This window comes from Colius striatus, chromosome 16 (assembly GCF_028858725.1).
Source record: "Colius striatus isolate bColStr4 chromosome 16, bColStr4.1.hap1, whole genome shotgun sequence".
NCBI classification, from domain to species: domain Eukaryota; kingdom Metazoa; phylum Chordata; class Aves; order Coliiformes; family Coliidae; genus Colius; species Colius striatus.
In genome coordinates, this window is record NC_084774.1 from 15,129,832 (window position 1) to 15,153,918 (window position 24,087).

The following is a 24,087-nucleotide window of genomic DNA, read 5'->3' on the forward strand; positions in this document are numbered from 1 at the left end:
CCCTAACAATCCCATGCTTGGGCTATATTGTTTTGGCAAAATGGGTCAACGGAAATGTCAAGTGGACAGCACTTTCCCAGGAAAAGAAACCTTCAAGTGTAATATGAACTGGCATCTGAAATTCTGGGTTATGTTTAGTGCATACACAAAGTATCCTGCATTTATTAATGAATACACAGTTACATCTACACAGCTACAAAACCATTCAGCAACAAATCAAACTTGCAAGGAGAGAGCAGAATTAATAGTGGTTCACCATTCTGCTCATCCACATTACATGATCTGTGGTTACCCATGTTAGTCCATTTTTCTCCCTCTGCAGCGGCTTTACCCCTGTATCACCAGGTGCTTCCTCCCCACTACTGTGCCCTCCTCAGAGAACACAAGAAATACCGGTGCCTAACACAAGCCTGTAGGTAGCAGGAGCCCAAACTGGATGCAGAGTACACATAAATAGACTGCATCTATCAAGAGACTTCACCTGCCAAATACTGAGTCTTTACTGATCACACGTAAACGGAGCTTTTTGTCTTACAACTTGGTAAAATTCAAAACATTTTGAAAAAGGTCAAAGTAAAAGCCATCCAACTTCCAACTTTCCATCTTCTTCTTAGTGTACCTATAATGCTGTGGGTCTTTCCTGAATAGCTGCATTCTTAATCTAGCTCGAAGACTGTTGAGCCAGTTTGTTGCTGCAAAGCACCAAGTGCCTTTGACACAAAACATGTCAAACCTCCCTAAAAAGGGGCGCCGTCTTATAGGAAATAGTTCACTCTAACCCTGAGCATAAGGAATGCTATCTGTCTGTAATGCACACCGAGGTCTACATCCAGAAACCCAAACAATGGAGAGGCTTTCCCGTATCTTCAGCAGGTATTAGATTTATTTGGCACTAGAAATTAAATTATCTTCAAGATTTGGGGTAAGCAAGACTGAATGAAAGGTTGAGGGCTTATGGAAGATAAATGGCCTGTAAGATGAGAGGTCTTGAAAAGAAAGATTGGTAAAAATAGATGGAATATCGGAGTCATTCTTCTGATAATTATGTCCATGTAGCAAAGTTGATTCTCCTCACTGCTTTTAGTGTTGTGCTATAAAGACTTTGCACCAAAACCATGATCCAAAAGGCCAGAACTTCAGGATAGTTTTCACTGCTTCTACTACCCCAAGATTTAATCCCGTGTCAGCTTTAACTAGTTGCCAAATCCCCACAAGCACTCCTAGACAACTTCAAACCCTAATTTAAGAATCAGGCCTGTGTGTGAAGCAGGTGTAGGGAACGCATGAGGCCTCAGCCCTGCTACCACGGCGTGACCACGTCAGCCTCAGCTCCGTGACCGAGCAGCCATCAGCCCTAGCCAAGGCAAACGTGGGGCAGCTGGCCTCGCACGAAACACATGAGACTCGAGCTGCCGGCCACTGGGTTTTTAAATGGCAGTGTGGCTGGTCAGGGATGTTCCTGCGTGCAGTTTAACCGTGACGCCGGTGCACGGACAGCTCTCAGTCCGGCAGCCGGTGAGGGCAGCAGCAGCCTCGCCGCTGCCACTGAGCATGCTCGGCTCCTCCACATCCGCCCCTGCCCGGCGACCGAGAGGCGCGGGGGGAAGGTGCCTCGTCGGTAATAAGCCTTTTGCAGGTGGCGGAGGCGGCGTGCGGGGCTCACTGCCGCCATGAACCCCGGCGCTGGCGGGGGGGCGGCGCCGGCGTTTCCCGGCCCTGTGCAGTGTAAGTGCCGCCTGCGGGATATGCGCGCTCCGGGGCCCGCGCGGCGAAAACCGAGTTGAACCGGGGCCTGGACAGGCCCCGAAACCTGAGTAGCTTATGAAACGGGCAGGAGCGGAGCCCGGGAACCTGTCTGGGGGCGGGGGGGGCGGGGAACCCGGGAATCTGGGTGAGCGCCGCGGCCGCACAGGCGATGAGGGGCTGTGGGCGGCAGGGAGCGCCGGGTCGGGCAGTGGGCCTCGGCCGCTGGGCCTCGGGCGAGCTCTGTGGAGCGAGGTAGCGGATGCTGGGCCCGTGCTCTCCGCGCGGCGCTGGGGGCCCACCCCGGGACCCTGAGACCTGCGGGGAAACGGGCCCCGAGGCACAGGCGGCCCCACCAGCGGCCCCGCCCCGGGGCTCCCGCTGCACCTCATTGACCCCCAGGACCCAAGGCAAAGCCAGGCCGCCCTGGGCCCTTAGGGGCAGCTCTGCAGCCGGGGTGTTTGGTTCGGCAGTATGTCTGGGCGTTGCTGTGAGCAGTTTCACCTGTTTCTATTTTCTTAGGATGCCCTCTTGGCTGTGCTTCTGTTTCCACAGTTCCCGGTGGCACCACTGTGCTGGTGGAGCTCACCCCGGACATTCACATTTGTGGTATCTGTAAGCAGCAGTTCAATAACCTCGATGCCTTTGTTGGGCACAAGCAAAGTGGTTGCCAGCTCACTAGTGCAACAGCTGGAGCCACCAGTACAGTCCAGTTTGTGTCAGAAGAAACGGTACCATCAACACAGGCGCAAACCACAACCAGGACCATTGCTTCAGAGACTCAAACCATCACAGGTATAGTAGTGTTAGTGTACCAGGAGCTTCAAAGCAGTCAACTCATGCAAAGTGTCGATGTTACATAGCCCTCCACTCATGGGTCCCCATAACACTAAGCTAAAATAACAGTTTTCACATTAATCATCACATACCTGGAAGGAAAGGAAGAAAAGTAAGTGGTGTGCTGCCACCTTGGATTTTATATGACCACAGTTACCTAATTTTCTAATTGCGATACAAGCTTACTTAGAGAATTGTTTAATGTGTTTTATAACTAACTTGTGCAAACTAATTAAAATTGTCAATACTTACGAAAAACAATGAAATTACTATGCATTTTATTTTTTTTAAGAGTGCTCTTGATGAAAAACAGGCATGGAATTGCTGTCAGGCACCAATCCAGGCCTTTTTATGTGAGAACACTGCATTCCCTAGCACTGCTCCCACAACTAATTGGCAGGAAAAATATTACTCAAAATTTCTGCCTATGCAGAGGCTCAAGTGAGGTCCTAATCCTGGAGACACTTAAATAAAACTAGCGTTTTGTTCCATGTATGAAGGTTTTCTTTTCTATATATAGCTTTAGTTTATGTTATTTTGGTCTAGGACTTTACTAAAATCCAAATTATTTGATTTTTAATTTGAATAGACAGATTAGGGCAGAGAATCTGGAAGAGCAATGAAACAAACTGAATTCAGGGCTCATTTCCAGGAATTTTTGTATTATAATCCCTCAACTCAGTGTGGGTTTTGGATGAGTCACTTTTCTGCTTCATATTTACTCATCTTCAAAATGAGAGCAGTTATATCCTCCTGCCCTTTGGGGTATAGCGTTGTTTAATTGATTTAAAAGCTGCTACTTTGGCTAAGGGAGTTTCACCTGTTATTCTTGTGAGTAACAGCTAAAAACAGTATGTTTGAAAGAGACTGGGCTCTTAACTTTTTTTTTTTTTTGGTAGAAATTGTTCACATGATGCCTTTTTGAAAAACATTTTCCTTTTAAAAATGTAAAGGTTTTTCTTTCTCCTTTGGGCCATAGCACAGCCAGTGTTGAAAAACAAACATATTTATTAATATAAGACTTGGACAGGCATCAGAAAAAGAACTGAAGGAACTGAACAGTGCAGTCAGATAGGATTCAGAGGGAGACAAGTGGGCCTACGTAGACTTGTACTAATTTCAGCATGGCTCATCAAATCTTGACAGGATTTTGACTGATAGCAGGATAGCAAGGGAGAGCAAAGCCCCTTTCTCTCTGCCTCAGGTGAATAAGAGCCCAGCAACAGGAATATTGCTGGAAAAGAAAAAACAAACAGATTAGAGAAATAGCTAATTAAACTAGAAAATAATTACATTTTTGTTTTTGGAGAAGTTAATGTTCTCAAATTGAACCAATTTATGTGCTTAGTTTCTGCACCAGAGTTTGTTTTTGAACATGGTTATCAAACATACCTGCCCAGTGAGAGCAGTGAGCCCACAACTGCTGCTATCGTCTCTACGCCACCAAAAGCACGTTCAAAGAAATCAACTTCCTCCCTTACACAGAAGAAATTAAACTGCTGCTACCCAGGTAAGATGTGGGCTATACCTTCTTCCTTTTCATTTTCAAATGGATAGGTTTCATGTAGCAATACGCACAGTAGGTCTCTCTGTCTTAAGCAGTTAAGACGTGCAGAAACTGGAAAGCAAACTACTTACTAAAGATGTTGTACTACCATTGATACAAGTAGTAGTTCTGCTGTTGGTTTTGCATGTCCCTAGACTTTGGAGCTGTACTGTGGTAGGCTCTGGCCATGCTGAAGTGGGTTTGCATGTAGACATTGGCCTATATCGGTATTTTTATAAGAATGGATTGAACCAAATTATTTGGAGACATTAATGAGTAAAAACCATGCTATATGCAGAAAATGTGTGCAGAGACAGCCTTGTAGATGAGTAGTCGTGTTAATGGTAGCAGAACTCACAGTCTCTTCAAAAGCCTACCTTAACCTGAAAGGCACATTTGAAATGCTTAGCATTCATTTCTCTGCCCTGAAATTGTAACACTTTCCACTTGGACAGAATTCCTGAACGGTGAGCTGTTCCCCAAGTTTCCAATTGAAGTCATACATGAAATTAATTAGTTTTCCTAGCATCCCCTCTGTACCATGAAGAGCATCTCAAATCTTAGGCAGAGATTCCAGAGCATTTGTTTCAAAGCTTACAGAAAACAGTAATGTGGAGAGTGGATTGCCTCCTAGGGGAGGCAGGAGGAAAATTCATAGGTTAAGTCAGTCGCTGTTTTAAGTAGATGTAATTTGCTTTCTGCTAATACTGAGTTTTAAAGAAAATCTTCTTGAGAAGAAACATTATTATTTTGTTATATTTTCCTTGAATTTAAGGATCTTAATCTTCCTACTTTCAGGTTGCCAGTTCAAGACTTCCTATGGTATGAAGGATATGGAACGTCATCTACGAACACACACAGGTTTATATAATTGCTGTGTTTTCTTTTTGTTTGGGGCGTAGAGCCTTCTGGAGCATAGAGTTCTTAGCTGATGGGAGGGCTGCTGAAATCCAGTGTCCAGCTTTTGAAAACCAGTCCCTTTTCTGTTAAATGTTTAGCATGAAGTTTGGGGGGGTTTTTTTTGTTGCAACAATACTCCTATGATGCAAAAATTCTCAATGTGTTCATACTCTTCTGTTTGTTTCAGGAGACAAGCCCCATAAATGTGAAGTTTGTAACAAATGTTTTAGTCGTAAAGACAAGCTGAAGATGCACATGCGTTCTCATACTGGGGTGAAGCCTTACAAATGTAAACACTGTGACTATGCAGCCGCTGACAGCAGCAGTCTCAACAAGCACCAGCGCATCCACTCCAATGAGAGGCCTTTTAAATGCCAGATCTGTCCTTATGCCAGCCGCAACTCTAGCCAGTTAACTGTACATCTCAGATCCCACACAGGTAAGTTTAGACTAACATTAAGATCTGTAAAGGTTTGAAGGTCATAGGGAAGATTTTTAAAAGATAGACAGGTGTCAACATGTGAGCTTCTGGACATCCAGCTTCTGTGAATTTCTTGGGCACAGAATGTAGTAGGGCAATACAGCTCTACTAAAAATACCTGGAAGCAATTAGAAGTCAGATCTGCCTCTTGGTAGATTTTCATCTAAATTGCTTTTGAAACTCCCTGTTAGATATAGAACTGAAGGATCTGATTTATTGATTGATTGACTAAGAGCACCTCGGTTCCTATCAGTTATATCAGTGCAAACTTCAGCTGCATAATTAAATTTTTCTTTCATCAGTAAATTAGCAAGTCATTAGCAATTTAAGTACATCTTCTTTTGACCTTTTCTTGTGATTCCTTCCATGTGCAGGCCGATGGACATTTATAGTATGAGCAGCCAGCACTTTACCCGTATCATTTTTCTGTACAGACAGCAAGCCTTAGCATGCAGACTTGTAAACGTTGTATCATTTTATATTTGCACTATTTGCCTGAGTTTCGTTTGAACCAGTTTTTATAGATTGTTACTAGAAGAGATTTTCTGTAAAGGTAGTGCTGTACTGTTGCCTTTGTATGTTGTTTTTCACCTAATCCAGGGTACTGAATTAGCCTGTGTCATCTTTTATACATTTGATTAGTTCTGTGAATTTTAGCTGCAAGGTGGTTATGGTTCAGTGGTACTAGATTAGCTTTGAACCGATCTTACATCTGATTCTGAATTCAAGTACTAAACAACATTAGTTCAGATGTGTGCAAGATGGGATTTAATTTGAGTAGACAGAAGAAATAAATCCCTTGTGCGTTGTGAAGGAGGGAAGGGTTAAACCCATCTATCTCTAGCAAAAGGAATCTTTCATACTTCTCAGATCTGCTGTGATGGAACAGGCAGGACTGTCAGGCAGTTGTTTTACAAGTTTCTCTTTCTGTTGCTATATAAGATGATGTGATGGTCAGTCAAAATAGTATGGGTTGTTACGAGAAGTCACCTCTTAGTAAACAGAATATGGTATTTCATTTTCCCCATGTCATATAAGAGCATGCACATTTGTGCATTTGTGTACATGGGCAGATAAGCTCTGAATTCATCTGTGAGAATCTATCAATGATCATGATTCTCTTGTATTTCTCAGAGTTAAATTTTTGTGGTGTTAAATACTACAGTAGTTGGGAAGAGGTTTTAGGCTACCTTCTTTCTTTTTGGCAGATCAGTCCATCGTATCTTAAGCAACTATGTTATGCTAGAATTCAAGTCTTCAGTTTTGTTGTCTCTTCCATTTCTCAAAAATAAATCCTCTTCTGTAAAATAATTTTTTTTGTATGTGTATTTAACTGGAAGGAGGCATGAGAATTGTGAAAGTAATCATTTCATCCTTGTTAGGTTACAAAGCTGTTATACACACAGCCACTCTTTAGGAGGAAAGTGGTATCTAGAACATACTGCTTACTGGAATAAAATTAGTCATTCTCTAAAACACGAGTGTAATCTATATTGCTCAGCGTGAGATCATCTTCATAACGGATCAGACAGTCATTTTTAAGCTATATTCTGTCAGTGTCAATTATGTATGGACAGAAGTACAAAGGAATATGAATAGCAGACCATTCTTTAAATAAACAGAACCAACGTACTTTGCTGAATTCAGTAAAATTACTAATTCTTTTTCATATCATGTGCAACCTTATATGCAAAAAATAAGTCATTGAAATATCTACCATGCCTTCAGCAGCAAAGTAGATAAAAATTCAGTAGCTGAGTGTGCAGCTGAGACTGTAAAATAAACTAGATGAACAAACAGTGCATCTTCATTAATAAAATCTGTTTAATATAGATAATACACCATGTGTCTCAATTATTAAACAGCTACATGGATTAGCACAGTAGGCCACAACTTGATTTGAAAAATATGCAGCCAAACCTATGGCACATGGAGCTGGATAAGCAAATTATGCAAAATTATACAGCTATCACAAACTCTATAAAATATTAACTTATAAATCATCCATTTGCAGTTTGATTATTAAATAAGATAAATGCTCGCTGAACTAAGTACATGTGCTCTTTCCTCCCACCACCAATAATGTCTTAGAACCTAACACAATTCTTCCATTTTTTCAAAATAATCCTACCTAAAGCTTTTATGCTCAGATATTTTTGAGAACTTTATATTTAGGTTAAAGAAAAAAAGTGAACAGTTATTTAGTTGAGTTGGTAGTTTTGCTGTAGGTTTTTTTTTTTATGACTTCAGAGTGGAATCACTGGTCTTCATCCTGGAACTGATTATGGACTAAACAGAGATACAGCTTAATTTAGTCCTGTGTGTTGTGACCCAAGCCTGCAAATAAAGAAAATGCAAAACAGTGGTTCAATCCAGGCAATTTAAATGAATATTTGGGTAGGTAGTCTGACATAAATAGGCTTACGGAGATCTTGCAGATGACTATTAATTTTTAGTGCTTTATTGGTTAACTTTCAGCTGCTATTGTTAGGTTTCTGGATCAGCATTGCTCTCAAAAGAAAAGAACATGATACGTATTAATATTTTCCATACCCGTTTGCATGAATACAAACTGGAAGTAGACTTTCTTGAAATGATCTGCAGAACATGATTAGGTATGACACATGGTGCAAATAGCTCTTTCTTAGTTGCTGTAATGCCAGAAAAACAAAAGCTTAATGTTACTTCTCCATGTAAGCACATTTTCCTAGTCACACACTTGCATGCACGTTTCATTAGTCTCACATTTGTCTTTTCCAGTTGCATTTATGTAGCTGTGATGATCTCTATTTGGTTTTTTACCTCTCACTGTAGTAATGCTATGATTGTGCAGTCACCTGACACTGACCCAGGCATGGATGTTTGTCCCTCCATCTCCGTATGTCCTGGACAAGACCTTGCACTGCCTTCCTATGCCACCAGTAGTATTTTTGCTGCATCACATGAATGAGGCAGAAAAAGTAATCATTTTTTTGTCAGATTACCTAACTTACCCTGTTAACAAATATACAAGAAAGGCAGTAAGGAATATGTGGTTGAGCAATAAGGCTGGTTACCATTAAGCATCCATTTCTGCCATAGCGGACTGTTTACCTAGGCTTAAAGTTAACTTACAAGCTTCCCTGTAAATCTTATAATGTAAACCCAAGACATAGCTATGTTTATGTTTTTTTCTTAGACTTCAAAAATATAGCAGCTGTTAAAGTTACAGTGTTTATTGTTATCCATTTTAACACTAGTTGAGATATTTGTCCCTCTTCATCAACAGTATGAGAAACTCCAGGCGCATCTCTGGAGCACGCTGAACAGTTTTACACACAAAATGAAATAAAATTGATAATATCTAAGATACAGGCATGAAAAAGGAACAGATGTAGACAGGCATGCTTGTGGAGAGTTTGTACACAAATGTGTCAGACCAGGTGATAAATACTGTGCCACTGAAGTTCTACACATCTTGAAAATATGGTGTGAGTCTACAGATAGTTAGGACAAGTCAGTGGTACATAATTCATCATAGCATTGATGTCTCCACTGGATCTTGGTGTATCATTTGTAATTTGAACTATGTCTTTTGTTGACAGGAGATGCTCCTTTCCAATGTCAGCTGTGTCCTGCTAAATTTAAAATCAACTCAGATTTGAAGAGGCACATGCGTGTGCATTCTGGTGAGAAGCCTTACAAATGTGAGTTCTGTGAGGTCCGGTGTGCCATGAAAGGAAACTTGAAATCACACATACGTATCAAGCACAGCATGGAAAATACTCTCAAGTGTCCAGAGTGTGAATTTCAGTGTGGCAACAAAACAAGCCTTCGGCATCACATAAGAACTCATCAGCCCGAGCAACCAGTGAAATGCTCAGAGTGCAACTATTCTTGCTCCAACAAGGCAGCTCTGAAAGTGCACGAGCGAATTCACTGCAAAGATCGTCCTTTCAAATGTGAATTCTGCAGCTTTGACACCAAACAGCGGAGCAACCTGACAACTCATGTGAGGAAAGCTCATGGTGACAAAGTCAAGGCCAAGAAACAAACTGTGGAGAAGAAGGAAGGAGATAGGCCAAAGCAAGGTGGCTCTAGGCAAGTTGCCAAATTGGATGCCAAGAAAGCATTTAAGTGTGACCTGTGTGATGCTTCCTTTGTCCGAGAAGACTCTCTTAGGAGTCATAAGAAACAGCACAGTATGTATAATGGATCTAAAAACAATGAACTGGCTGTTCTACAGCTCCAGATGGACTCCAGTAGGCAGACCAGTGCCCCAATTACTGTCAGTCATCTCCAGGTCCCACTTCAGGCTGCTCAGGTTTCCCCATACAATGAAGGAAGGGTCAAGATCATTGTGGGTCACCAGGTCCCTCAGACTAACAGTATCATTCAGGCTGCATCAGTGAATGTTGTGCCTCCTACTTTAGTTAGCCAGAATCAGGAAGACCTCTCAGCCAACAGCCGCTTGCAGCTTCTTGGCCAAGTCAGTTTGTTGGCGCCACCTCCAGCTCCCATATCTCAAAGTGAAGCAGGGCCTGTGGCACAGCCAGCAGTTCTCCTCACAACCCACGACCAAAGCGATGGAAGTGCTTTACATCAGACTCTGATTCCTGCTGCACCTGTCAGCAGTCACGAGGCTTCAGCAAACCAAGCTTTCATCACCAGCTCTGGGATCAGCTGTTCTGACTTAGAAGGCCTTAATGCTTTGATACAAGAAGGAGCAACAGAAGTGACTGTGGTTAGTGATGGAGGTCAGAGTATAACGGTGTCTACTTCAGCTCCCCCTCCTCCAATCTTTTCTTCCTCCTCTCACACAGAAACCCCAAAGCAGACCTATTCTATAATTCAAAATGGAGCACATACAGCTTTGCTGTGTCCAGCAGACTCCATACCAGATTAGTTGCAAAGTACTATTACTAAACAAATTTCAGTCTTGGAGGCAGTGCTGAATTCAGCAGAAATGCATAAGACATAAGTGAATGCAGGATTTGTCCTGCAAAGCCAAATATTTTCCACTTAGACAGTCTGCTTGTTTGTACATGGAAACACACTTCTTGCTTGAATGTGAAAAAGAGGATGTGTATGTTTATGTACCTCTATTGAAATCGGAGGCTGTGTTTTTTGCAGAATCTGAGTGTCAAAGCAACTGTTGACAATTTCCCCAAACAATAAGCTTCCCAGGATATGATTCTCGTATTATGCTGGTTAAAATAAGTAAGCCTCACCTTCTGAGTTACCTTAACAGCAGACGAGTTTTTATGCACAGGTGAAAAGGTATAGTCCAAGCCATTCCAATGTTTTTTAAGTGAAATCTGTTTCAATTACATGCTATGTATGCATTCACTGCACCTGGCTGACTGTTGAGCTGTAAGAAATATTGTCTACTGGGTCTAAAGCAGCCCTAGTAAGAATTAAGGAGGCTGTTCCTTAATATCTGTAGTTGTTAGCACCTGGCACTTAATCTGGAAATGCTCATGCAGAAGACCAGGTGATTGTTTTTTAGAAAGCAAAATAATTCTGTCCATCCATCAGTAATAACTAGCCTTGTTAGCAAGAACAGTATTACAAGTTATACTATGTGGCACAGTGATCTCTGTGAGAGGAACTAGTGTTTTAGAGAACAAAACAACTACAAATATATATTTTACAAACTACTTAAATTTTGGGTTTATTTTGATGCTGCTTGTTTGTAGTTGCACGCAGGTAAAAGTGCATTACATTTTCACTTAAAGGGGGAAAAGGAAAAGACAGAATTAATTCCATCTTTAAATTTTTAAGAGTAGGTTCTAATCCAAGGCCTGAAATTCTAGCATATATTCAGATTGAATCATGATGAGAGAGTAATTTACCATTATATGATTCACATTTCTATAATGAATGAATTCTAGGCTATTTTGAAATATGCAATGTTATAGCTCTACCTGATGAGTATTCTTATATAGTGGTAGCTAATAATATCCAAACACTCTGGTTAGACTATCCACTTGGGAAAATACATGGCTCTGTAGGTGCCTGGATCTGCAAAAATCAGACACTGGTTCACAGCCAGACAGCATCCCAAGGACAATTGTTAACGTATGTGAAGACTGAAAAGAGACTGTTATCAAAACAAGCTCTGAGATTCCCTCTTGGGGAATTGAAGCCAAGTTAAATTTAACGGTGTTTGCTAGTGGGAGACATTGAGTGATTGCTTTATGTACTAGAAACATGGTTTACAAAACATACAAATATTATGTAATTAGAACTGCTTTCTGAACAGGCCTCCTGGTTGAAACATTTAGCTTGTACTGCCTTTATTTTGTGTATGTGGGGGTGTTCCTCACTCCTTCCCTCTGTGTGATATGTAGTCTATGTACAGGGTAAGGCTTCCTGCTTTACAATGGCAAGTAGGAAAATGCAATCGTAACTCACTGTACAGGTTGTTCTTGAAAACAACCTTTGTGACCTTTGTTTTTTGTTGTTGAAATAAGAATTGTTTAAATTTGAATGCTCCAGTATCGCTGTCTTCATTATTTATGGCAAATAGATCCATATCTCTTACACCTGCCTAATCCTTGATTCTAAGTTATTGTTCTTTTAAAACAAAAAGCTTTCCAATAATCTTGCTTTTAGAATCTGAATTTTGATTTGAATGGCCTGACAGTGTGCCTGTTAGAAAAGACTATAATCCAGTTAGAGGGAGAAACACCACTAAAAAGGCTTTATTAAAGATTTGTTTCCTAGCACTGTGCTGCACTGAAATACAAAGCACAAGTTCCGAGTTCACTGACAATTGTATTTCGGGATTTATTATTCCCTACACTTGTTCTCTAACTTCTCTGATGATACAGGTTTGTCATCTGTTAATTATATCTCCCCTACAGATAGGTGATTTAAGGAGCTGACAAGACCCAGTTCCAAGTCACCTATTTTTGTATAAACAAGAAGTGGGTGGGAGGCTTTTACTGTATCAGATTGCTGCAAGAACATTCATTGAGAACAGTAACTTGAAAGCATAAATACTTTGCATTTTAACGCTGGCATTGCTGCTTTGTGACTCTCCAGTCACATTTCATTGTGGTGCCTATAGCACAGACCTGATTGTTACATTTCAGCTGTATTGAGACTATTTGTAAAGCACTTGGAAGATAAAAGGCATCACAGGTAAGTGCTTGATCTTATTATATGTGGTCCCTGATAGCCCAGTTGTAAATGATCACTAGAGCAGCTTAGATCAAACACTTTGTTATCTTTTAATTAAAACACATGGCATAGTAACAAACCTTCACTATTGAACCCATCTCTGAATCTGTGTGTACATACCTGCATGATCTGTACCATCAGGCTATGTGCAGTGTTTCTGCTGTAAGCACTGGTGAACAGGATTAAGCAGTCCATTGGTGGTCTAGATTTTAGTACCCATTGTGTTATTTTTCCCTTTATTGTGAAGATAGAAAAACTTCTATTGTGTTATATAGTTGTTTTTGTCAGTGGTAAGTCTGTCACTGCCTGCTCATATGCCATCTTCCTGATACTTCCTCCTGGTTGATTTTATGAAGGCTGGCAATCTCAAGGATAATTGTGTTCTAATTCTACAAGCCCCTTGGGTAGAGAGTTTGCATATCAGCTCAGAGGCTTAGAGACCCTGCTGATGGAGTTTTCCATGTGCTCCTGCTGGACAAAAAACTTCTGCCTGGGACATCTGCTGCTGTGGCTTTAGAGCTGGTGGCTGTATGTTACTGTGAAGGGGGTAGTAGTCTAATTTTAAGATAAAGTTTGGACATAGACCAACTGATAATGGTAAGGTAAACAGGCTTTCAGGCGTTTAAAACTGAACCAAGCCTATCAACTTGTAAGTACAAGTATACTACAACTTGGCAACTAAAAAGTAACAATTTTCACACATTCGTTAGGATAAAAACTGCATGCAGGGTTTCATGAGCGTGAAGTACTTTATGTCCATAGGTGGTGCTAGAGATCCAGATAAACTTGCAAGTGTGGTTTGTTTTGCTTGATACGTTTCCTGTTAAAAGTTCCCTGCTGTTAACTCTCTGCAGGGTAAAAGCATTTCAAAATCTGCTTTTAGAAGATGTTACAGAAAGCTTAACTGTAAAATTCTTACTTTCACTTAAGATAAAAAGCAACAAATAAATGTCCAAAGTCTTTTCCTGTTCAGATCCCATGAAACAGATCTATGGCCAAAACTTAATCTCACAGTTTATCTTAAATTGATCATTTTTTACTCCCTGTTTATTTTAATCAGTATATAGTTTGCAGCTGCAGAGTTTCCACATGCAAAGAATGATAAAAAATGAGGGATTTTGACAAAGCTGATGGTTTGAACTGCTATTTATCTGTGTTTGCACTTGGCCAACAGACCTGCACCCAGGGGATGCACCACCACATCCAGGAATCTCATGTTCAATCTAATGTCACACTTAACATTACACAGCTCTGTTATCTGCATTTCAGTTTCACAAAAAGGCTTGTTTACCTTCTAAAATAGGAAGCCAGTAGATTTGTCATATTGTAAAGCCTAACCTTCATTCTGGTCCTGTGTGTGCCTCTAAGATAAACAGGAAAGATAACAAAATGGTGTGAATGAATAGACAAAGCTTAGTGCTGCTTCTTCAACATTGTTTAGCTGATTACATTATGTTTAAGTGAACAATCTAGAGACTTCTTTCCTCCACCCTAAAAAAAAAGGCAGCTGATAACCAAGACTAACATAGGTGCAAGTTTTTTCAACTTTCTGTTCAATAGTCTATCTCTATTTCTGTGTATGACAGTAACGGTCTTTGTGTTTTGGAGCTGGAAGAAGCAGATTGTTTTAATCTCTGATATTCATTTGATACATTCTCCATGTTATCAATAGAACATTCGCTTGAAAGAGCATGATAATCTATAACAAGTGTCTCTTGTAGAGCTTGCTTGCTTTCAGGCACATGGGAAATTAATTGTTGGAGTTCTAGAGTTCTGCCATAGCCTCAGATGTCTGTAGCAGGTTGTCTTTTTACCAAGAGGAAATATTGGGATGGATTTTCTTTCTCTTGCCTGGAGATCTAAGACCTGTCCCTAGAGCACTGAGCCCCATAGTGCACAAGTGGCACTAAGCGAGCAAACCCAGCTGCCCAGGTTGCTGCTGGGGAAGACTTCTTAGAAAAGGAGTGATGTTTACACTGCATTGCACTGAACTGGCTCAAGGAGGAAAATGTAAAATTAAGTATTGCACAGTTAGCTTCCTTCAACACATTCGTTGCAGGTTTTCCTCTCCACAGTCCTGTGCTTTTCACATAATTTGCTTGTGGGGTCCCAATTGCAGCTGTACAGTGTGCTACTGTTCTCCATCTTCTGTGAATATAAATCTCTGCTTAAAGAAATAAAGTTGAACAGACCAAGAGCCTTAGCCAGAAAGCTAAGCAAGCAGTGGCACATAGTGTGTATGCATTTCAAATGGAACAACCCCCTGCTCCAGCATCCTTCCCAACCTTCTTCTGATTTTGTTGGGTTTTTTTATTTTTCGGGGGTGTTGGCTTGGTTTGGTTTTGATTTTGTTGTAAGCAGAGGCTTATCCTCTGCAAGACCTGCTAGAATGTGCTTTCTCCTCTTGTTTTTGTGAGGTAGAAACATGTATCAGGAAAAAAATCCAAAGTCCAAAGAAAAATTTGTCTTTGGTACCTTTAATTGTGTTGTGGGGTGGCAGTTATCTGCAGGAGCTCTTGCACAATGTGCCCGGAAAGGCGCAGGGTTGAGTTTGAACAATAAACCAGCAGCACTCTGGATTAAACCTTCTATCAGTGTTGCTAGTATCTTTTATGTGGTCTTGATAAACACTTTTAACTGTCATTTGCATCAAAATGGCAGATTCCTGCTCAAAACCAGCATCAATTTGTCCCATGCACAGGAGGGTTACTGGATATGCAGATGCACCAGGAAGCACTTCTGGATGAGTGAATGGGATCAAGTCCTCCAGTGAGCTGAGACCTAAAAGCAGTAGAACTTGGCCTAAAGCTAGCTCTTTTGGGATCTCAGGGAAAACCAAACTTCTGTTCAATACACGTGGGGTTTGCAGTTAAGAAATTCTATTTCTCAATCATTTTGGCAGAGCTGTTTATTGCTATTATGATCTGACTGCACTCGAAAGTACTTTCTGTTGTGGGCTTTTAAATTGTTCTTTAAAAATGTTAGGAGCATGCCAAGACATTTTCTCTAGATTACAGACAACTGGGGAGAGGCTTCTTTTTTAGATACATGTATTTTATTCTGTATTTCTGGTTCTTCACCTATTCATTTGGGTTTACATTCAAAATATAGTCAGTCATCCTTTGTCCAATGCGATGCTCTGATGTCTGTAAACTATTTGCTGTGCCCTCAATAGATAGAAAGGCTTCTATCTATAATTTCAGGAATATTGACTGGATACTCTAATGGCCTTTTACATCTCTAGTTGGAAAATCTTTAGCCTTGTTATTTAAATTTTAAGAAGAGAAACCAATATTGTTAAGAGAAACTGATGTCTCCTGTCACTTATCCTGATGACCTTTCATAAGGTGATAAAGGTTTCTATAGTGACCTGAGGAAATAATGTCTCAGGTATCATTGTGAATTCAAAGTCTGTGGCAGGAAAAGCTTTTCTCTCTCAGGTATCCAGTTCTGCCTTTGTCTTTATTTCAGTTGCTGGACACAGAGAAGGACTCATAAAAAATACAGTATTTGGTTACATGGTTGTCTTTCATGTTTTAGAGACTTACCAATGTTGTAAGGAAGTAAAAAAGTGCATGACAAAGCACGGTGGGAGGAGGGGTTTAATGCTATATACCATTAAAGTGATAACATATATGTTCAGTCTGCTGCTGTAATGTCACTGAATTCTGTGACCTGTGCTATCAGATAACTTATAATTTTCAGGAGTTGAGTTTTCAGCTGCAAGAGACAGGAATTATGTATTATTACAGATACAGAATGGTATGGGGATTGCTCTAAGTTTGTAGTTTGAGACCTCATGTAAGCTTGCTTTTCGTGTTTGAAAGCAAAAGCTTCCTTGGTTAGTGATAAGAGTGAGTGAATTTTGTAGGTAAAAGCTGAACAGTATGTTGGAAAGTATTATCTGTGGACCTGCAGATTTTTTTCTGCTTTTCTATGGATACAAGGATGCAGTTTTGCCTTCTCCTCCTCCTAAAAATAATGTTATGCCATGAACATCTCAATTTGTCAAACCTGGCACACCAGCCACCAGACATCAAGCTTAGAGAAACCTCCAGTGTGAGTTTTCAATTGATGTCATTCAAAGTGAAGAGCTGTTAAAATCTTTGAGCTATCTTTGTAGGCACTATTTAGAAATAATGGCTGGCCCTACATGGCAGACTTAACCCTGAGTATCTCTTTTGGTCAGAGGTGTTCAGACAACTTTCTAGTATTTTTCTTTCCATCACAAAATGGAAGCATCTCAAGCCTGTGAATGCCTGGGCCAGATGAGGCAGAGCAGGGGTAGCAACACCATGTTCCTTGTGAGTCTCTCAGCCCTGAGCAGCCTGGTGCTTACTCTGCCTGATGCTTCTATTTACACCTCTTAAATGTCAGTTTCTAAAAGAAAATATTTCCTTAACGCTGATCACAACTTCTTCCAAAGTGTATCTCCACTTACTGGCCATATTTAATTATTACATTGGTAATAGGTATTTTCACTGTAGTAGTGTTGCTGAATTCCTCAGGTGACGTGCACCTCAGTAGTATATTGTGAGGATGAGAATAACTTGGATACCTCAGTGATGAGCGAGATGCAGATACCTAGATAGGTACTGGAGATAGTCACATTGCATGATGGCCTAAAGGAAAATTTGAAAGAACAGGAATGCATAAAGCTAAACTGCATAATGCATGGAGTCATAATTAATAGATCAAAGTTCTTCATGAAACATGCTTTTTATTTTAATAAAGGAAAGGGACTATAAATGGTGACACGATTGTAGGAAAACAACAATGTAAAATGTCATGTTGGACTTGTAAAGTAAAGAGATGATAAAATGTACCTTGGTTTTAAATTTTTACAAGACTGATGTAAGGCTTATTATCTTAAATAGTAGCACTTTCATTTCTAGGCATACTGGATCATTCTCTTTCTGCAAATACAGTTGCTGGAGAGTTATGGAAAAGTTGCCAATCCTTAGTCCCTCCTAAAAAGTTCTGATTTTATCATGTGAACCAATTTGCCTACACAACTTTAAATTTTGCTTTTGTTGTAAAATCATACAGATGAGCCGTTGATAGAACTTTAATTTGATAGGAATGTTCATGATTTTTTTTTTCTTAACAAAAAAAAGCCTGCCAGCAAAATTGCTTTTTGGTGATGACTCTGCTTGAAAAGTACTCTGCAGGGGCCCATTCCCAATTGATTATCTTTCACAGCTAATAGCTTCAAAGGCTATTTGGTGGACAGTCCAGTTTTACATTTAAATGTAAATCTTGATAGCCTTGACAGACTGATGATCAGGGAAAAAAGGAGGTAAAAACAGTAAAATAAATGTACAGCTGGTATAACTTTCACCAGCTCCTCCAGGGGCAATTGTAGTAAAATTAAAATGGTTACAGTTTGACAAAGCTCTTTAGAGTGGATGGTGAGTGAAAACTTTCCTCAAAAGATTGAGCATTAATAAGTTGCTAAATAGCGTGTCAGCCTTAAAAGTTCAGTACAGTGTCAATGGCTCTCATTTGTGCTTCATTTGGATTGAAGACTAAAGTTCAAAGCACTGAAGGCAACAGGGTAAGCCAGTCTTTTGATGAAGCTGCAGCAGAGAAGTTCTCTGGAAAACCAAGTTCACATTTGCAGCTAAATCCTGTTTGCAGGCCAGGTGGCATAGGTGCCAGAAGACATGCTGGTCAGGCCTAGATTTCCTGTGGCATGAGAGAGGCTTTCAGGCACAGGAGCAGGAGCTGCACTGGCCCCAGGTCTCTTTGCTTGGTGGAATCTGGATTTTAACAGACTTTAAAAGAATCATCCAAGTGATACACAAAGATAAAGCTAACAAAGATGGCAAACTAGATGTCTAGTTTTTCAGCAATGTGTCAGCTGCCACATCCACATCATGAGCTAGCTGGGATTTTGGTATGGTGATGGGAGTGTAGTCTTCAACCTACTGTTCTTACTGTCCCTTTGGTTTCTGAGAAGAGGACACTGAGGATTGCATAATTGAGGGCTCCTCCAGCAATTACATTCTTGTCAACTTTGCTGTAGAATGACTGAATGCTGCAGGCTGGAGGAACTAGCAGAGGTAGTCCATGTACTTTGCTTCTTTCACCCTTTCCCTGAGGCTTATATATTCCTTACATGTTCCCATCAGATCACAGTTAGCATCTTCATTGGCTGAACTGCTAGGGACTCTCCCAGTCACTGGCTATGATCCATTCACATCAGCCATACCACACTGAAAGAGGAAAAGCAGCCACTGAGGATGGAGCAAGCAGTTAATGCCACACTATTGGCAGGAACCCTGAGTAAAGGCTCTTCAGAAAACTAACAAAAGTAACTCAAGTTTCTTACTTCATTTGCACTTTGTTTTCATTTCCAGTGTGTTGCAAGACTCCTTACATAGTGGTAGTTGAATGTGGGTTTGAGGTGTTTGATGGTCAAGGCTATCACTGACTCACACCATCAGAACTGCTTGCAGTTACAGATGCAATCTCTATTCTGGCCCCATTAGCCAACCTCACCATCTGCTTCCCACACTCTAAAACTGTGGTCAGTGAGTAGCACTATTTCTGTCTCATGCCAAAATATGTTGTAGAGGAGCTGTATTCTCATACTGAGCCAGTCACTAATGTGAAGCATCTCTGCAAGTGCTGCTGGTCCCTCTGCTGTGCTTCCATAGCCTTTGGGATAAAAGATGGACATGGAATTCCTCACCTCCAAAAAAAAATCTCAACTAGTTGTGGATGCCTTTTTCTCATTTTTTTAATCTTTACTGCCATGGAAACTGAGCCACAGACACTCACTGCTCATTTTCTTCTGCATAGTCCTTGTCCAACCACTAAAAAATGCTCAATGTGAAAGCCATTGTGAAACTGGAGGTCAAGGAAGGAAAGTCTGTCTATCTCAAAAGAAAACAGGAAGGTAAAGAATTAGGGATACTTGGCAATGAAGAGATAATGGAAAAGGTTTTTATTCTGAGCAAGGGCCACCTCAAGGGACTGGCACACTCTGCAAAAAATGCCCCTTGTCCTCTGCTTGTTTTTTCATATCAGTTTCTGAAATCACTTCCATAATGTCTGTGGACTTGAGATGGCTTTTACTACTACAGCAAAAATAATGCTTGGAACAGCTTATCACTAGCAGCCTGGTAAGAACTGAACCTTACAGGTGTCTCCAGCCTGATTCTGGAGCTGGTCAGCCATGTGAGGTGCCTGTGTGAAGGAGTAAGCAGCACCTGTCAGCCTCTGGAGACTGAGCTAGAGCCAAAATGTTGCAGATCTGTAATACGAGAGGGACAGGTCTTGTACTTTTCTCTCAATAGCAGGTCCTTTGCAGGAAGAGAATGCTTTTATTTAGTTTACTTTTAAATTCCATTCTAATAGTACAATATTCCTGTGTAATAAAGGTAAGCTGAGCCTACCTTTTTCTTCTTTTTTCTTTTTTCCTTTTTCTTTTTTTATTTTAACTTCTACAGCCTTATAAACCCTCTGCAATAAATCTCAAGCTTCCTTAGGAGTGATGATTACTGCATTGACCGCAGTAAAATGGTATCAAACCCAGGCAAAAGCCCAGCTGCCTTTTATTTGTCCTTCAGCCCTACAAGTTACAACCATACCTTAACAATGATCCCCTCTTTGAGTGAAGTTGTATCCTCCTTCCAGTATGAAATGAAGAAAAGTGCATAAAATGTGTTTAAGAAAAGCTGATACCTACCTCCTTTTCACTCACTGCTGAATTCATTGCCCTGCATTTTATGTACTAGGGATGTACAAAGCCAAAGAGCCAACAGATCCAGAAACCTCACCCAATCAGCTATAGCATTGAAAATACCCAAAGTGAAAAGGCTTATGCCACTGGAGAACTCAAGCTGTGGGAGTTTTTTGAGCCAGACCCCTTCCAGACACTGTAGTAGTAAATGTCTCTGATGTCAGGAGAGCTGACAGCAGATGGGCAGAACATGGCTGCAGTGAGGGGTGGAGGATGCCTGGCACTGGCCCTGGGTGCATATTTCAGAGGGAAACCCCTCTGGGGCTGAAACCCCAGCTGGTTCTTTGCAGAGTTACTGAACAGCAGCTAGTACAAAACACTTGCAGCAAAGTGTTTAAATTTGAATTAATCCTATTTTCCTCCCCATGTAGATAAGTCTTTAATAATAAATCCAGCTATCAATTCAGTTTATATGAAAAGGTATGATCTATAAAATCCATGTGCAGAAATACAGAGTTCTGTCTATATTAAGCTCTGAATATATTATTCATGTGGCCACTGAACTTTGTAGGAATCTTTCCATCGACTTCACCAGGCTTTGTGTTAGATCCCTAGATAAAATTTGCTTGATCATATGACTGGTACAGAATCCAGCAGTAATACAAATAAATACAGAAGAAGACGTTTGCTTTACTTGTTTTTTTACCTTTTTGACATGCCAGTTCCTTGCTCTGGGTTAGGTTTTCAAGTATTTGTTTCACAAGCCATGCATGCATAATTGGTCTATTTGCATGTGCAAATTTCTATTATTTGCCATGCATCTGCACATTCCATTGTATGCATTCAATTTTTGCATTTGTTAAACAGAAATACTTTGCATTTGGAGGAAAACTAGACCCTATTTACTTCTATTTACTATGTTAACTAACAGCAAGTATTAAAAACCAAATAAAAAATAAGCACACTCACCATAAAGCATCAATTCATACAGAAAATAAAGATCCTCCAAAGGTTCTACATTCTGTATCTATCCATGTTACAAACATGTTAATTTCTTTAAATCACAAAGACTGTTATTATTTTCATTCCTATTTAGATACAGAAACTGTGCTATAAGCCTAAGAATATTCCTGTCTTTCTTTCTGCACTTCTGTTACCAGGAGAAAATAATTGCAAAACATTATTTCTTTGGAGGGGAGTTTCCAAAAACTTAGCCTCCATTCCTGTTAATTTTAAAGATGTTCTGTTTAAACGTTGCATGTAATTTTCTGTACTTGGTAAAAATCTGGATTCACTAATTTAATATGACCCCTGTTACCCTTCTTTAAGCTAGCTTGTCTGATGGAAGAAGGTATCACGATGGTAATGGAGAGCAGCTTGGCAGTGAGGGGCTAGTTAGCATCGCTGATGAGTAATGCCATCAGTACCAAACTGATTTTCAAGATAAATGTGACACTGAGGCGTTACAAAGGACAAGTTATGGCCAACTGTCTGTGTATGTGATCATCTTATAGTGATAATACAGGTTAGAATTGCTTTTATCACTAGCCTGGTGATGCATTTATTGTGTTTTTTTGGAAAGCAAAAGATTAAATTAAGAAGGCAGTGCAGTGTTATCAGCTAAATTATTTACTTCAATTCCTAATCATTGAACAAGTTTCTCAGTTGACACTGAGCAAGTCTAAGAAAAAATTGGAACATAAATGATTTGTTAGAAAAGCAAATAGTTTGCCTTACAGTTACAGAAACAGAATCTGAGGCCCCTCAGTGACCACATCATCTTCTATGTACAAAGAGTTGATAATCTTATCAATGCAAAGTTGCATCCGTGCTGCATTTAAAAGCAAGATGCCTTTATTCCAGCTTCTGCTTCATTGATATCTGCTATAAATACCTACTTTATAACACTGACCCAATATATAAATTGCTTAGTTCAAAAGAAAAACTTTTTTTGGAGGAAGGGAGAGAGTGGAGTAAACGTAGTGTGTTGTAAAAGCTAAGTGCTTTTATTGGCACTTTAAAATACCCTTTTATGCTGAACTCTATCAGCTCTGATGATATATAACAACAGTAGTTATGTATTAAAAATGTGTGTCAATAGTTCTAGTAACACTGATTTGTCATTTGTGTGCCAAAGGTCCCGACAGGTTTGATTGGCAAAATTTAGCCATGCCTTAAAGGTATCAGACACTGGGGTATGTTGTTTGTTTGGTAAATTGACAGGAGTAACCTTCTCAGATATTTAAATGAGAAACTTCATATATCAATCACAAAAATGCTGATACAGTCTGCACACTTCTTACAGATGCCCAATTGTGATGCCAGTGGAGAAGCCTAACTGCTGTGACTGAGCCACCAGCCTGCCTGGTGCAGGAGGTTCTCATAGGAGTTTATCAATCAAATCATGAATGAAACTTCTAGTAAAGGTTTAGGAACAAGTTTACTCCTATTTACATAGGAAGGCTGATATTCTCTTGTACTCAGTTATTTAGTACATGCCTTCATATTTGTGTGGCTAGTTGTCAGTGATGAAATAAACTCTTGGACCCAAAACGACGTCTCTGCCATGGTAGGTGAAGGTATGTCTCACTGAGAGAGATTAAACCTTATATTTCCCTTGGATAAGCTACTCAAAAGTAGCATGTATTTTTTTTAATGTGAGACTGTAGCTAGGATGTAGCTACTCAGATGTCTTGTCTTGCCTGAACTTCTTAAATAAGCAGCATATAAAGCAAGCAATAACACTATTGCTTTCAAAGATCAGTCAAGTTTTTAAAAGGCTGGTTTTAAGGCAGTACTGTATATAAAACACTGAATAAAGTTTCATTGCACTTGACGCAAGTGAAGCTGCCCTCGGACAGCAGGTGTTGAGCCTGTTTTGTTCAGTGAGGGGAACCTCTTTCTTTAACCAGCTTGTTCTGCCAGCGTGTGAATTCACGGACTGTGAAATGAAACATCCCCCAGGACAGCTCACTCTTTGAATTCTCTCGGCTGTATCGTACATAAATTATAGTACTCTGGGACTGGAGGAAGTAATTTAATGCTGGAATTCTCCAAAGGGCTTGACTGCTTGTTTTGTTGAGGTATAGCTGTTATATGTTACATATAAACAGTGACTTTTGAAGAGTCCTCTCTTCTTTGCAGTCATAACTATTCCCATTGGAATTAGGTCAGTGACTTTATATTGATAATTGCACAGTACTCAGCACTTTGTTTTCTTTTCATACCACCCTCAGCTGGAGGCCAAGCTGAGTAATGCCTGCAAGAGCAGCCAGCTGCTTCTCACCCTTAGCAAGTGTGCTTTGACCAATGGGCCACAGCTGGAGAAGGTGCAGTTTCCTTCCCTCTCTATTTATTTACATCAGCTCCCACCACCCTTGAAGTCGTGTCTTTAGGTGGGTTCTGTAGTATCAGCTTCTTCTTGCTGCACACAGCACTCACTGAGCAAATGCCCACATAAGAGGATGGTGTTCCCTGCTGTATGGTTTTTGTTTTCTCCTGAGACAGAGGTATCACATGGGTAGCTGGAGTTTATAGAGCGCTTGGCTGCCCTACTATGGCTCTGAGTCATCATCTTAAAGAAAATAACGTTGTTATTGGTGGTCAAAGCTATTGTGATGTGCTGCAAGCCAGGATGATTGAGGCAAGTGTTCAGTAGCCTCCAAGAGAGAGCAGGAGATAGCTGGAAGCAGGAATGTTTGGAATTATTGGGATGAGCCTCTC

The 24,087-nt window shown here is 40.4% G+C and overlaps 1 protein-coding gene across 1 annotated transcript; it reads left to right on the forward strand.

The window, feature by feature from the left end:
• The first annotated feature begins 1,612 nt into the window (after window positions 1-1,612).
• Window positions 1,613-11,979, forward strand: ZFP64 (ZFP64 zinc finger protein). Its single transcript, XM_062009060.1, has 6 exons — window positions 1,613-1,725; window positions 2,299-2,538; window positions 3,929-4,090; window positions 4,925-4,987; window positions 5,214-5,465; window positions 9,092-11,979. Exons 1-6 carry the CDS (start codon window positions 1,671-1,673, stop codon window positions 10,390-10,392), a joined length of 2,073 nt encoding a protein of 690 aa, XP_061865044.1. The 5' UTR covers window positions 1,613-1,670; the 3' UTR covers window positions 10,393-11,979.
• The last annotated feature ends 12,108 nt before the right edge of the window (window positions 11,980-24,087 follow it).

Coding starts and splice junctions, on each gene's coding strand:
- ZFP64 (XM_062009060.1), top strand. CDS start 1,671: ATGAACCCCGGCGCTGGCGGGGGGGCGGCGCCGGCGTTTCCCGGCCCT. Junction 1,726..2,298: donor GTTTCCCGGCCCTGTGCAGT/GTAAGTGCCGCC, acceptor CTGTTTCCACAG/TTCCCGGTGGCACCACTGTG. Junction 2,539..3,928: donor AGAGACTCAAACCATCACAG/GTATAGTAGTGT, acceptor TTATGTGCTTAG/TTTCTGCACCAGAGTTTGTT.